We start from the raw sequence: 13,256 nt of genomic DNA, 5'->3' as shown, positions 1-13,256 counted from the left end.
CTTCTCTCTTACTGGCAGCTGTTTCTGTAAATAATTCTAATTGGATTTCATCCAAGACAGAGGCAGAAGGGGAAGGCATTGTTTGATGGAATATGGCAGTAGGTTGAAATCTTTCACCTTGGGGATTATTCACGGAAAATAGCGGATGTCCTTTTCATCAAGTTGAAGTATAACTTGTTTAAACATCCTTTTACCTACATGTGACCAAAAACGCTTTTTAGTGTTTTGGGCCAGATGTCCTTGAACTTTCTCTATAGTATACCATGAAACCTAATTTCTATGGAGCAAAAGTGGCTGCCTCATCTCGGCAGTAACTTCAGCCACATCCCTAGGACAACTTAAATAATGACTTTAGGTATCCTTGAAAATGTAATATTTGATAGCCATCCATGTTAATAGAGATAGACACCAGAGATGAATTTTGAGGGCTTTTGTTCCATATCTTCTTTTCTTCACCCAAAAAAATAAATCAAATAACTCTAAGACCTCTACTTCTGACCGTCATCAGTTTGAACTTTAATCTTGTAAGAATATTTCTTTGGTAATGGACTTTAAATCCAAAGTACTGTAAATTAGTACAATGAGATAGTTGTGGACATTTGAATATTTTAAAACATTTTTTGGTTAAAGCTCTTACAGGTTCATAAAATTAATGAGGAGAAAGAGGTAGAGATTATTATAAGTAACTTACTGCACATCTGAGCCTTTCCTGTCTATGAAGTGCTGTCACTGGGGATGGAGAAAGGAGCAAAGTCGTCAGGACATGCATGATGCTTGCCCTCAGGCCTCGGGGCTGTAAAATAGGTGCTCCTACAGCTGTTTATGATACAAGCCGACTGAGGCATTTCATTGTGGAAGTTTTACGTAGTGGGTATGAAGAAATGGGTGCGGCCCTTATTGGGGTTGATCAAAACACTCTTACTGCTAGAAACATAGGCATAGAAACGTCATGAAGCATATAGTTTGAGAAACTGGAGAATAGGTTAAATAAAGCACGGAGGAAAGCTGAAGTGGGGATTTAGTGGGGAAATGAGAGACAGTGAATGTGTTTTACGTGGAGTTGAATGTAAAGACGCACGTAAGGTGGGAAGTACAGATACATTTCATCACTCACTGTGTGACCTGGGTGAATGTCTTAATTTCTTAACTGTTTTGAGCCTCGATTTTTATTTTTTAATTTTTATCCGTAACAGAAGGATAGTAGTACAGCCATGTAAGGTTATAATGAGCGTTAAAAAGATGGATGTGAAGTACATTATCTTATATGTAATTGACACTCAAGACTTAATAAGCTATTACTAATATTTTATTCATGTATTTTTAAAGTCTTATTGGAGGCTTCTGGGCATGTATCCAAAAGAACTAAAGTAGGGACTCGAGCAAACATTTGTACACCATGTTCATAGGAGCGTATTCCCAATACTCAAAAGGTGGAAGCAGTCTAAGTGTCCATCGATGGATGAGTCGATGAACAAAATGTCGTGTATCCTCACAGTGGGACATGACTCAGCCTTACAAAGGAAGGATATTCTGACACAGGCGACCACATGGATGAACCTGGAGGACATGATGCTGAGTGAAGTAAGCCAGTCACACAAGGGCAAATGCTGTGGGATTCCACTCATGAGATACCCAGAGTATTCACATTCAGAGGCAGAGAGCAGAATGCTGGTTGTAGGGACTGGGGAGAAGGAAGGAGGAGTTGCTATTTAATGGAGGCAGAGTGGCAGTGTGTAAGATGGAAAAGATCTGGAGATGGATGTGGTGGTGACGGTTGTATGACACTGAGTGTACTTAATGCCACAGAACTGTACACTTAAAGTGATGAAATGGCAAGATCTATGTCGATTACCCTATTTGATGAATTTAATTTATTTCATAGGCATTTGTTTATAAGACCGCAAACATTTTAGCAGCAAGACACTGTTGTATGTCATTTAAGTGGTGCTCTGTTACCAAAGCAAATGGCATTTTTACTTGGTTGCCATCTAATTTACTTTCACTAAGATGGAAGTAAATTGTTGCTTCGTTCTTTCCTTCCTTCCTTCCTTCCTTCCTTCCTCCCTTCCTTCCTTCTTTCTTTCCTTCCTTCCTTCTTTCCTTCCTTCCTTCCTTCCTTCCTTCTTTCTTTTTGGTATTTCTGTAGGAAGAATAGTTTATAGCATTCTAAATTTGAAAACCACCATAGAGATCATGGTGCTTAGTATTTGATGGTCCCTGCCTTAAATTTAGCTCCATTTCTACCCTTGAGGGTCCAATCACTCTTTAAGGACCTGGTTAAACAAAGGGACATCTACTCTCTAGTGCTGTCCTGAAGCATCTTGGAGTCGGTCCCGGAATTTTATCTTTCCTTGAACAGGATCAAATTCTTAGATGCGATTTACTCCCACTGATCTCTGTAAGCAAAATAGTATAATATAACAATATTTGTCCACTAGAAGGATTTACGCCCTTGATTAGAATGCTGAATTGCTCTATTTCCCACTGTCTTTGTTTATAATCATACTGTATATGTTGTATTTTAATTTTTTATTTATTGTATTTTGTGTTTTTTTCAAAATGGGCTTTTTCCTACTTATTAAATGTTATAAAATAATTTAGTTTTTCAAAAATGGTTCTACCTCATTTAATCATGCTTTTATGGAAGGCATTATATTAGGCCCAGGATATAGCAGTGAACAGGGTGGTCCTGGCATTGCCCATCTAGCAAGGGATGGCACTGGACATCAGATAGGAATTTTACCTTGTTTAGATACAACTTTGATTAGTGCTATAACAGAAAGGCGCATGGTACTAGGAGAACATACAGTAGGGCTTTACTTAGAATGGGGTGGTGCCAGAGACAGGTTCTTTCGAAGGGACGCTAATCTCAAGGTTTAGTAACAGGCTAAGTAAGGAGTTAGGAGAGCGTGGAATGGAAGCTGAGGGAGCCGCGTACAAAACGCCTTGAAGCAAGAAAGGGCACAGTATGGGTGAGGAATGGAAACGGTAGAGAACAGAAAGTGGAGAGATTACAGGAGCTTTGCATTCCATACACATTTACGTTCTGTGAAGCAGCTAAAGCATTCTGCCTTACCAGATTCGCCATTCCACCGTTTCAGTCACGCTTCTCCAGAGAAACAGAATTCTAGCCAGCCAGCCAGCGATTTTGATTGATTGGTTTTAAGGAATTGGCAGAACTGCTCCTAGGTAAACCCCACGCTGTGTTCTTAAGGCCTTCAGCTGATTGCATGAGATCCCCTTACCCCTCCCCTTTTTTTTGGAGGGGGGAGTGTAATCTGCCTTACTGTCCATTGATTTCAATGGAACCTCATCTAAAAAATACTTTCATAACTACATCTAGACCAGTGTTTGACCAAACAGCTGGGTACCATAGCTTGCCAAGTTGACACATGAAATTAACCATCACACACAGTAGTGTTTCCAGGAGAGAATAGAAAATAGGCTAGTTCAGTTTAAGTGATACCTCACTACTGACTGATTTCTTCTGCTTTGAACTACACATGGGAATTTGTACCTTGACCATCAATTCAGTTTGAGATGATAGGTGTATCCCGTGTTTCCCCCAAAATAAGACCTAACCGGAAAATAAGCCCTAGTATGATTTTTCAGGATGACATCCCCTTAACATAAGCCCTAATGCATCTTTTGGAGCAAAAATTAACATAAGACCTGGTCTCATTTTCGGGGAAACACGGTACATGTGATCATTCTCCATCTTGAAGCTTGCAGTGGCTCATACCCATCAAACTGAGCTCATGATGGCCTGCTGCGCTTTCCCATTGAGCTTTAATCGTGGAGGCTCAGGAGAATTTGTGTGTACCACCTTCAACTGATACACTCGTGGTTCTTATGCTCTGTCCCACCCATACCAATTGCCACATGTAGGTCCAGAGCGTTTTCGCTTGTGTTTGATTTTTTTTGTTTGATTCTTTAGCATTTAAAGCACTGCTACTTTTGCTTAACATGGCCCTGAAAGGTAAGCCAACTGTAGGGATGTGGGGATAGGATTATGCCTAGAAATACTGAAGAAATCGTGATTTACACTAACTAGGAAAACTTATCGAGTACATACAAGTTTTGTACTTTTGTTGATTTGAAGGATTTTAGGAAAACTTCTGACATATAAATATGGGTTTATGTACCCATCTTTGAAATGTAACCCTTTGTAAGTTATAACTTGACTATGGCTGATGTAGATGGGGGTGAAATTCTGGAGAGTCTCAGAAGCCATATTAATGGTTTTGCTCTGTATTCTAAGAGCCATGGAAAACTGTGAGGGCTGTAAGCAGGGGAGCAATGTGGTCACAGTTCTGCAGCACAAAGGCAAACAGTCCGTGGGATGAACATGGATGAGAAGAGCGGAAAACGGATGGGAGGAAGGCAGGTGCCCTTAGAACCAGAGCACCAGGTGTGGAGGGAAGATTGTTAATTCATTGTTGTACATGTTGACTTAGAGGTCCCTCTGTTGGGAATTGTCACATGTGCATTTGCATGTGACTCCAAGCCAGAGATGTAAAGTTGAGAGATGGCAGGGTTCATTGAAGCCACATGTAGATGAATTTGAGACAGCCCAGGACTAACAGAGTTGGAGGCTAAGAAGACAGGGCCGGAGAGGTAGAAAAAGGGGAACCGGGAGATGATGCTGCCAAAGGAACCAAAGGGAAACTTGTTTAAAGAAGGAAACGAGCGGTCAAAATACTGAATGCTGCCAAGATTAAGACTGAGAAAAATGTCCCTTCCACTTACTATGTCTGATGATCTTAGAGCTATTTCGGTGTAGAGAGGGGCTCACGCTGGAATGAAGTATGTCAGGAAGTGTGAGATGAGGTCATTGAGGACAGGCAGCCAGCTACTTTGAGAAATTCAGCTCTGAAGTGGAGGGGAAAGAGGGGCAGTAGTTGGGAGAAAAAGAGGGTCGCTGGGTGGGAGAGATGTGAGCCGTTCCTGTATTGACAGCTAGCATCCCGTAGAGAATGTAAAGTGGGACACCCGGTGCATGCGATGAAGGGAGAATCCAGGCTACGCTTCCTGCCGAGACTGTCTGGATCCTGAGCCGAGGTGCAGCGACTGGCCTCCCCACGTGTGACACCTCCTCTGTAGTATAGGGGTGAAGGAGAAATAATACCAGATTTTCTTTTCCAAATTCCCTATTGTATGCATCAGGGCCCAAACAGGAAGCAAACTGCACAGGAATTTGAACAGGGGAAGTTGAATATAAAGAACTAACTGTGTAGGAGATGACCTGATAAGAGGAAGAGTGAACTCTGAAGAGTACAGGAAAATCAGGTAAAAGGAGCATCCACTACCCCAGGACTGAGGCAGAGCATCCAAGGAGGGAAGAATCTGGAAGGGTCTCGCCTTCGTCCCTACCCTCCCTCACCCTCTGAAGGCATGGCCTATTGGATGGCAGATAAGTTAGCTGAGGGGTTGAGCTGATGGAATTCTCTGCAAAGCTGTCTGTGGGAAGGCGCCATGCGGTGAACTCCTTGTCCAAAGAGGTGGCTTGCTGGGAAGCCGCTCTCGAGTCAGGGGAAGCTGCCCCCAAGAAGAGGCCCCTGAGCTGCTGGTTGCCCCGCACTGGGAAGGCTGCTAGAAGGGGCACAAGAACCGGAAGGGGCCTTTGCCTCTTGAGCTGTCCCTCCTGCGCCCTTTATCAACCAAGTTTAATACGTGCCAGCCGGCAAAGGAGACATGATTTAGGGTCCATCTCCATTATCTGAATACTGGAAATTGACAAGTGGCACATCTAGTATTGATCGGTTACGTTTTTTGCTATGTTGATTGTAACGACGAGCATCCTTGTACATAATCTTTGGGTGCCTATCTTCCTGTTTTGCTCATCCACAGCTGACCATACCAGGGCTTGTTCAGAGATGTGATGAGTGGTCCTTAGTTTTGCTGTTTGCTTTTGTTTGCACAAAGTATTTCTGGAAGAAAAGGAGAAATATAGATTGTCCTCAGAGAAGGGACTAGGTGGTTACCTATTCATAAAACTAAAATTTCAGATATTTTTTATTGTAAATGTAAAGGATATTATCTATTCAGTTCAACTCCACTTCATTGTTTCACTTCTCAGCATGTTGTGGTTTATTAAACAGTATCTTTTTCCATCATGTCCTGTTGTGTCAGCTGCAGGCACCTGTTTTCTAACCTGATTTTAACATCACTTGTGGCTCAGGATGGTCAGGATAGTTTCATTTAGTTGTTTCCTTTTATTGCTGTCAAAGCCAGATCATCCATTTCCCTTTTTGTCTTTGACCTTGAGTGGCACTTGATGTGATGATAATCACGGTGGTCAGCCTTCTCAGCACTGTTGCTGCCACGCGGGATCTGTAGTGTCAGCTGCTGGGCCGTTGTGTGAGAAGCAGGACTGTCACAGGAAGGTTAGAGAGACAAATACTGGTGATCCTAACTTAAGTTCTGACTTTTCTTTCCATAATCAGAACTCATTCTCCTCTTGTTTTAACAATAAAGCCTTCAAAAAGAAGACTTAAGGCAGTTTCTTAACCTGACAATAATGATAATCATTTATAAGAACACTTTTTCCTTGTGTCACCTTATAGATTACAACATAAGAAAGTAATTTTGATGCACCTGAAACTGGTGATAAAAAATATTAAAAATTGTGGCTATGGAATTTAGTTGTTTTAAAACACTTCAAAAAAAATTTGCAGTGTTATTTTTGACCTTTACCAAAATTTATTTTTAATTCATTGTGAATTTTGTAGAATTTCCATCCAGCACAAAACTGTATTGCTCATTAGCTTTTTATTTTTTTGTTTTTAACTTCAACTACTAAAGCAGAGAGGAGTTACCTATTCTTGGCTCCATTTGAAGTATGAAGAGAAAACCAGTGTTTTGTATTTTCACACTTTAATCTGCATTATTTAAAGTATTTACTTATTAGAATTGTAAGAAAGGTCAGAATGATCTTTAATTTTTGTCTCATTTGGTCTATTTTGCTACCTAAGGGAGAAAAAAATAATCTGTACAGTTTCTATTAAAGCCTATCAGAAGTTTTATTTTAAAGAAGGCTTTTTTAAAATTCTTTAAAAAATTTTTTTCTAAAAGTCCTTGACATTTCTCTAGAGGAAAGATTAGTTTTTTGGATTGATGACTCGTGACTAGAAAGCAGAAATCGAATACATTTGCACTCAGCTGCAGGTCAGGTTCAGGCACAGTCACAGACGTGTTTGGAGAGCTCGGGCCCAGTCCGCACCGCCTGCCCAGGTGACCTCTGTGTTTTCAGGATTGAATCTGCCGTAGCACTGGTGTTACGGAAGTGGGCGTCCGCCATGCCCTGGTTGAGCTAGGTGATGATTCACTTGAAGTTTTTTATTCTGACATTCTTACTAATTTAGTGATTGTTCCTTAGTAATTTTCTTGATTGGTTTTTCAGGACTACAGGAATATGTGGAGGCCGTCACTTTTCAACACTTTATCAAAACACGATCACTTGTCAGTATGGATGAAATTAATAAACAACTGATATTCACAACGGAAGACAATGGCAAAGAAAATAATACCGTAAGAATTTAAAACCTTATTTCACATGTATGACGTCATGTATGTAACAGTGCAATGATGGGAGGAGATTGAACGGCAGGATTATGGGGATGGCAGTGTTCTCGGAAGTGCGCTCTCGCAGTCCCCGCGTGGGGCTGGTCTGGAATGTGGTAATGAGTGGAACAGTGGGAGTGTGGAGGGAAAACTCCACTCTACCTAACTCGCTGCTGAGTGACTGCTGTAGGCTCACTTTTGGTTTTACTGTGTGTTTATAGATGCCCTCTATAAGCTCTGTCTCGTTTTATCCTTTTATTAGCCTTGTGAGGTTAGAATTATAACCCTCACTTTACAAAGAAGGAAACAGACTTTTAGAGAGTTGAATAACTGATCCAAAGCCACACAACTAATAAGGGGACAGGGCTAAGCTTTGAAACCAGTGCCCTTGTCCACTGGGTCAGTGTTTCTCCAAGGGCCAGGCATCTACTGCAAAGGAGTGTTTTGAAGGATTTGACTTAAAGGGTTTAAATTAGAGCATATTACTCGTACATCCTCAAGAGTTAGTTGTCACTGTAAAGTTAATATAAAGTTGTTATTGTATAGTGAGCTGTTAGTCACTTACTCAGTTCTTAATCTTGTGTCTGAAAATCATGTAGCTCTTCTGAATTAAGAAAAGAGAAACTTGCAGTTTGACTTTTAAATAAATACTGTTTTCCCCCTGGTTACAAGATATTAATATTCAGGCACTGAGGTGAGAGTGTGAATATTTAATATTTCCCGAGATAACTAGTACACTTCAAGATAAAATTAAACAGTTGTTTTAAAATTTTTCATCTTTTTTTCTTTGTTATTGTTTATAACATTACTCAAAGAGTAAGGGTAGAAGATGGAAGAAGCTGTAGAAATAGTGTTTTTTTGAACATTAAAATGTTAATGAAAAGTGAGACTGAATTTGGCATGACAAATATAACTTCAAGGAAATGTATTCTCTCAGTTTTTAATATATGAAGTTTATTAAGGAGGAAATTCATTTTAAGAAATGAAATTCCTTCATATTTTTAATTCATTTAGTGAAGATTCAGTTACAGAAAGAAGTAAGGTAAGCCTATTTGACCCTGCTTCTTAAATACATTAGAGAAGTTGCCATCTTCCTTTCAAATTCTCTCTAATAAGTCAAAATGGAAATACCAGTGCAAACAGTAAAGAGGAGCAGAGAGTAAATGTACTGTTCTCAGGATTAGGTAGTAAATTATTTAGTAGTAAATTATGGTGTCACAAAATTTATGTACACTTTTCAAATTGTTAAGACCGCATTCATAAATAATTTTTCTTTTTAGTGCTAAATATTCTTGGTGATACAAATTCTGGGAATTTGATAGGTGAAGGTATTTTGCTCTGATGTGCCTATTGAGAATATTGTGAAAACATTTTTAATTTTTAAAAACATTATTATGAAAAATTTCAAACATACAGAAGAGTAGAGAGACTAGTAACACGAGTACCCATATTCCCACTGCCTGTATGCAATTGTTCACATTTTGCCATATTTGCTTCATCTGAATGTTTTTTGCTAAGCCACTTTAAAGCACATTATAGATGTCATATTTCACCCCCAATACTTGAGATCCATCTTGAAAATCAGCATGTAAAGTAATTTTTTCCCTCTAGTTTCTAATATACATTATCAGTTAAGCGGAATTTATTTCCTTGGTAATTTATTATTTGAAATTTGTTAATTTTTTAGCATGCCTTTTTTTCCAAAATCAATTTCTTAGAACCAGGAAACTCCTGTCTAATGATAGAAATAAAAACATTAACGTTGTCTTAAGCAAAAGTTATTTTTATAAATGACCTATGAAATGCAGCCCCCCTTCCCCTAACACAGTCGGAAAAGATGCCTGTTCTCTAACAATTAATAGAGACAAAACATAGCAGGTACTTGTATGTCATGATGTAGTTTCAGAGGCGTCAGCACAATTGGGAGCCGACTTTGGGTACTTACCAGTTCTGCCGTTGAACTAGCTGTATCACCTCTGATGTTTCTCGGGCTTCCTCCCTTATACGTTACATTGAGAGCATTGGACCAGGTGGTCTCTAAAGAGTGGTCCAACAGTGCAGAGTGATCTTAATAACACCTCCATTTGACTGTCATTTCCTTGCTTAATTCTCAGTGACTCTCTTACCTATAGATAAAGTCCAAATTCCTTACTGTGACTTCTATCCCTGTCAAGACTCATCCTTCGCTACTTCTTACTTTAAACTTGACTCAAAAGGAATACCTCACTAGTTTCTCAAATACTCCACACAATGCTTATGTCATGCCATGCCTTTGCAGTCCCCTCGGCCTGAAATGTCCTCCAGTGTAACTGCAACTTCTAGCTAAGTCTCATACAGACTTTTCATAACAGCTTAATTATCGCCGCTTCCAGAAAGAATCCAATAGAGAAATTGATGTGGAGAGAGGAGATTTACATGATTATGGTAATGGCGATAGCTAACATTTATTGAACATTTACTTTGTGTTAGGCGTGATGCCAAGAACTTCTTGGTAAATGTTATCTCATCCTTGAAATAAACCTCTGAGGTAGGTACTGTTATCCCATTTTACAGATGAGGAAACTGAGGTTTAGAGAGATGAAATAACTTGCCCAAGGGCACCTTATGAAGCAAGGTCCTGCAAGAGGTGGGAGGAGATGGGTCAAGGTCATTTGGAAGAGTTAACCTCAGACAAGAGGAGGGACAACTCATCATCTGAGACTGGAGGATAGAAGGTAAAGATGGATGTGGACATAAATAAGTTTTTTTGTTTTTCGTGTTTTGTTTTGGTAAGGATAAGGTAATTAAGAGAGCTTGTGCCAGGTGATCTGGCAAATGACCAGGCCACTGAAAGCAGGCCAGATTGTCTACTGAGAGAGAAGAGGTGTGGGATTGAGTAGGGGGCTGAGGAGAATGGTGAAGGTTTGGAGTAGTGTTTGAAGAGACTGGAGAGAGAACCATGTAAGAAGCAGTGAAATTAGGACTGGTGAGTAATTTGTAGCAGTACAAACTCTGTATAGCTGATTATTATTATTTTTCCACTCAGTGGTACTCAGCCACTTGAATAAAGCACTAACAAAAGTAGGTTTTAATATTAATTCAGGGTTTGCTTTTGCTGGGCAGATGCAGTAGAAAAATAGGAGCCTAAAGGAATGGAGGCGGTAGCGAGAGAGTAATATAGTAAATCATGATGGTCAGTACTGAGTGGGGATAGAAGACAGGCCAGAAAGGGAGTAAGTGGCTTAGGAAAACATGAGTGGATTACAAACTTGGAGGGCTTATGATTTGTCATTTAAATGAGTGAGTGATTGTCATGCAATAAAATAATTTGGCCTTGTTTAAGAATGTTTTGATTTTATTTTGTATTTCAAGTAAAGTTGGAAATAGTGATTTTATAATGGTACAGTATTAGATTTCACAATGATCTTGAAGTTGAACTCCCTGCCCAAGGCATGAATTCCTCTTGTGACATCGCGAGTGGTCATTAAACAAAACGGATCATTTCATTAAGAGAAGATTAGTACGCTGATCTGTTCTTGATTTTTTACATTATAATAAATGTGATAAGTGCATCTCACTCTTTTTTACGGTGTATTTTCTTTGTGTGTGTGTGTTTTTGTTTGTTTGTTTTGTTTACCAGCCGCCTTCTGATTCTCAGGATAAGCAGCTTGGTACTTGGAGACTGAAAATCACACCTGTTGATTACCTTCTGGGAGTGGCCGACCTGACTGGAGAGCTGATGCGCGTGTGTATCAACAGTGTGGGCAATGGGGACATTGACACCCCCTTTGAAGTGAGCCAGTTTCTACGGCAGGTCTATGACGGGTTTTCATTCATTGGCAACACTGGACCTTACGAGGTTTCTAAGAAGCTCTATACCTTGAAACAAAGTCTGGCCAAAGTGGAGAATGCTTGTTATGCCTTGAAAGTCAGAGGTTCAGAAATTCCAAAACATATGCTGGCAGATGTCTTCTCGGTTAAAACAGAAATGATTGATCAAGAAGACGGCATTTCTTAGAATAGCATCGCTCAGTTATTCTCCCTGAAAACTCCTCAGAGAGACCAGTTTGTAAGACTGTTACTTAGTATTTCATTTGACTGTTGTGGCTTTTACATAGAAAATTTTCAGTTGTACTTGTTTTAAATTATATACAAGCTGTACATAAAATTATCAAAATCAATCATTTCTTATATCTTACTCATGGAAGTTTGCATACGAATGTTTGCATATATGCCTATTCAAATTTTTGTTGGCTAAATTTCGTCACTTTGTATAATGTGAACAAGCTTCAGAGTACACTTTCCGCCATACTTGTTTTAATTTACTTTGTGTGAATTTTGGAATGGTAATAGTTAGTGGAAGCCATTAGTAATTTAAGTTGGTGATTTTGTTATAGAAAAGGTTTCTTAGTTATCTATCTGGACTTGAGCTTTTTGTTTAAATTTCTTGGTAACATTGTGCCAAGCCTCCAAAATAGGCTTCTTCCATAGAAAAGAATTAAAAATTACTAAGTTGTCAATATACTTTACTTTTATAAGGCATTGTAGTGAGAATTCATATTATATTCTAGCTAATTTGAGGTAATTTTGAATCCATATGAAACAGCCTCCCAGAAAAACTGACAGATACCCAGCTGTTAGTTTGTACATTTAACTTTTGTCTTTTATCACAGCAAGTCTGATAGAGAATCGGAGCTACAGTAATATTTTCCCTGGTGTTTGAGTTGAATTATATACTTGTACATACAACTGAAAAGTGTGTAGTAGTGATTATTTAGCAATTTTTCTTTTTTGTCCATTATATTACATTAGGCATGTTTGGAGGCTTTCCTATTCTAGCATCTATAAGAAATTACATTTAAATAATTATAATGAAATTTTGTTGAAATTTTTGAAATACTTGTTAATGCAAACCTTTATAGTTGTCCAGTTGTGTTCAATGGTAGTCTAAAAAGTTGCCAAAGAAAATATGTACAATTCAGCAATAAGACAATTGTCAACATGGGAATAAATAATAAGGGTAGTCTCTAGTTACATTAAGAATTGGAATTTACCTACTGAAATTAGTTAGAGATGATTCCCTGTGATGTGAAACTAACTCGAGCATGACACAAATGTCTGGCCAACTACCAGACGTTTCCATTTGGTTGTGTGAGTTTTGAGACTACAGATATTGGATTTTATTTTTGCAAAGATTAGCTGCTCTATTTGTAAGGGCTGATTCTTTGAAAGTGTAATTTCCCTCCCCCCCAAAAATCACCTAAAGGAAAATAAAATATAGACATGCCTAATAAATTAGGTTCGTTTGTTTGTTCTTGGTGGTGTGAGATTTTGGTTTCCCTATTCGAAGATAACTGCTGAAAATGTAGTCTTATTACATATTTTTGTTTCTTCTGCCACTTGAAGTTAAATTTATGTTAAAAGTGAAATAATAATGGATTGTTGAATATCTTACAGATGTTTAAAATTGAAGTCTTTGAATAAAATATTAAAACATAAAAAGTTAATCTTATTTATTGATCATATTGAGAAATACTTAAACTGTTATAGAAGTTTTGGCCTAAACAGGAAACTAATATAGACTAGTTTAATGTGGAGATCTATTATTTCTTAAAATAAGTCCAGAGGTAGGAGAGTCTCAGGAAAGACCTCTCTTCATGTCTCATTGACTGAAACTGGCTAACATTCTCATTCCCCTAAACCAGGTGGTGGAA

The 13,256-nt window shown here is 38.7% G+C and overlaps 1 protein-coding gene across 2 annotated transcripts in view; it reads left to right on the top strand.

Annotated features, from left to right (window-relative positions):
- TSNAX (translin associated factor X) overlaps positions 1–13,008 on the top strand; it is a 30,170-nt gene extending 17,162 nt beyond the window's left edge. The window contains exons 5-6 of one of the 2 annotated variants that reach the window (XM_033099752.1): positions 7,403–7,530; positions 11,201–13,008. In XM_033099752.1, coding sequence (XP_032955643.1) covers positions 7,403–7,530; positions 11,201–11,560 — 488 coding nt within the window. In that variant the 3' untranslated portion in view covers positions 11,561–13,008. Of the gene's footprint in view, positions 1–7,402; positions 7,531–11,182 lie in introns of both variants that reach the window. The other variant, XM_033099751.1, reaches the window with a different exon arrangement.
- Positions 13,009–13,256: the final 248 nt, after the last annotated feature.

Source organism: Rhinolophus ferrumequinum, chromosome 27 (assembly GCF_004115265.2).
Source record: "Rhinolophus ferrumequinum isolate MPI-CBG mRhiFer1 chromosome 27, mRhiFer1_v1.p, whole genome shotgun sequence".
NCBI classification, from domain to species: Eukaryota; Metazoa; Chordata; class Mammalia; order Chiroptera; family Rhinolophidae; genus Rhinolophus; species Rhinolophus ferrumequinum.
Note: the sequence above shows the minus strand (reverse complement) of the source record. Positions and strands in the feature narration are given on the sequence as shown.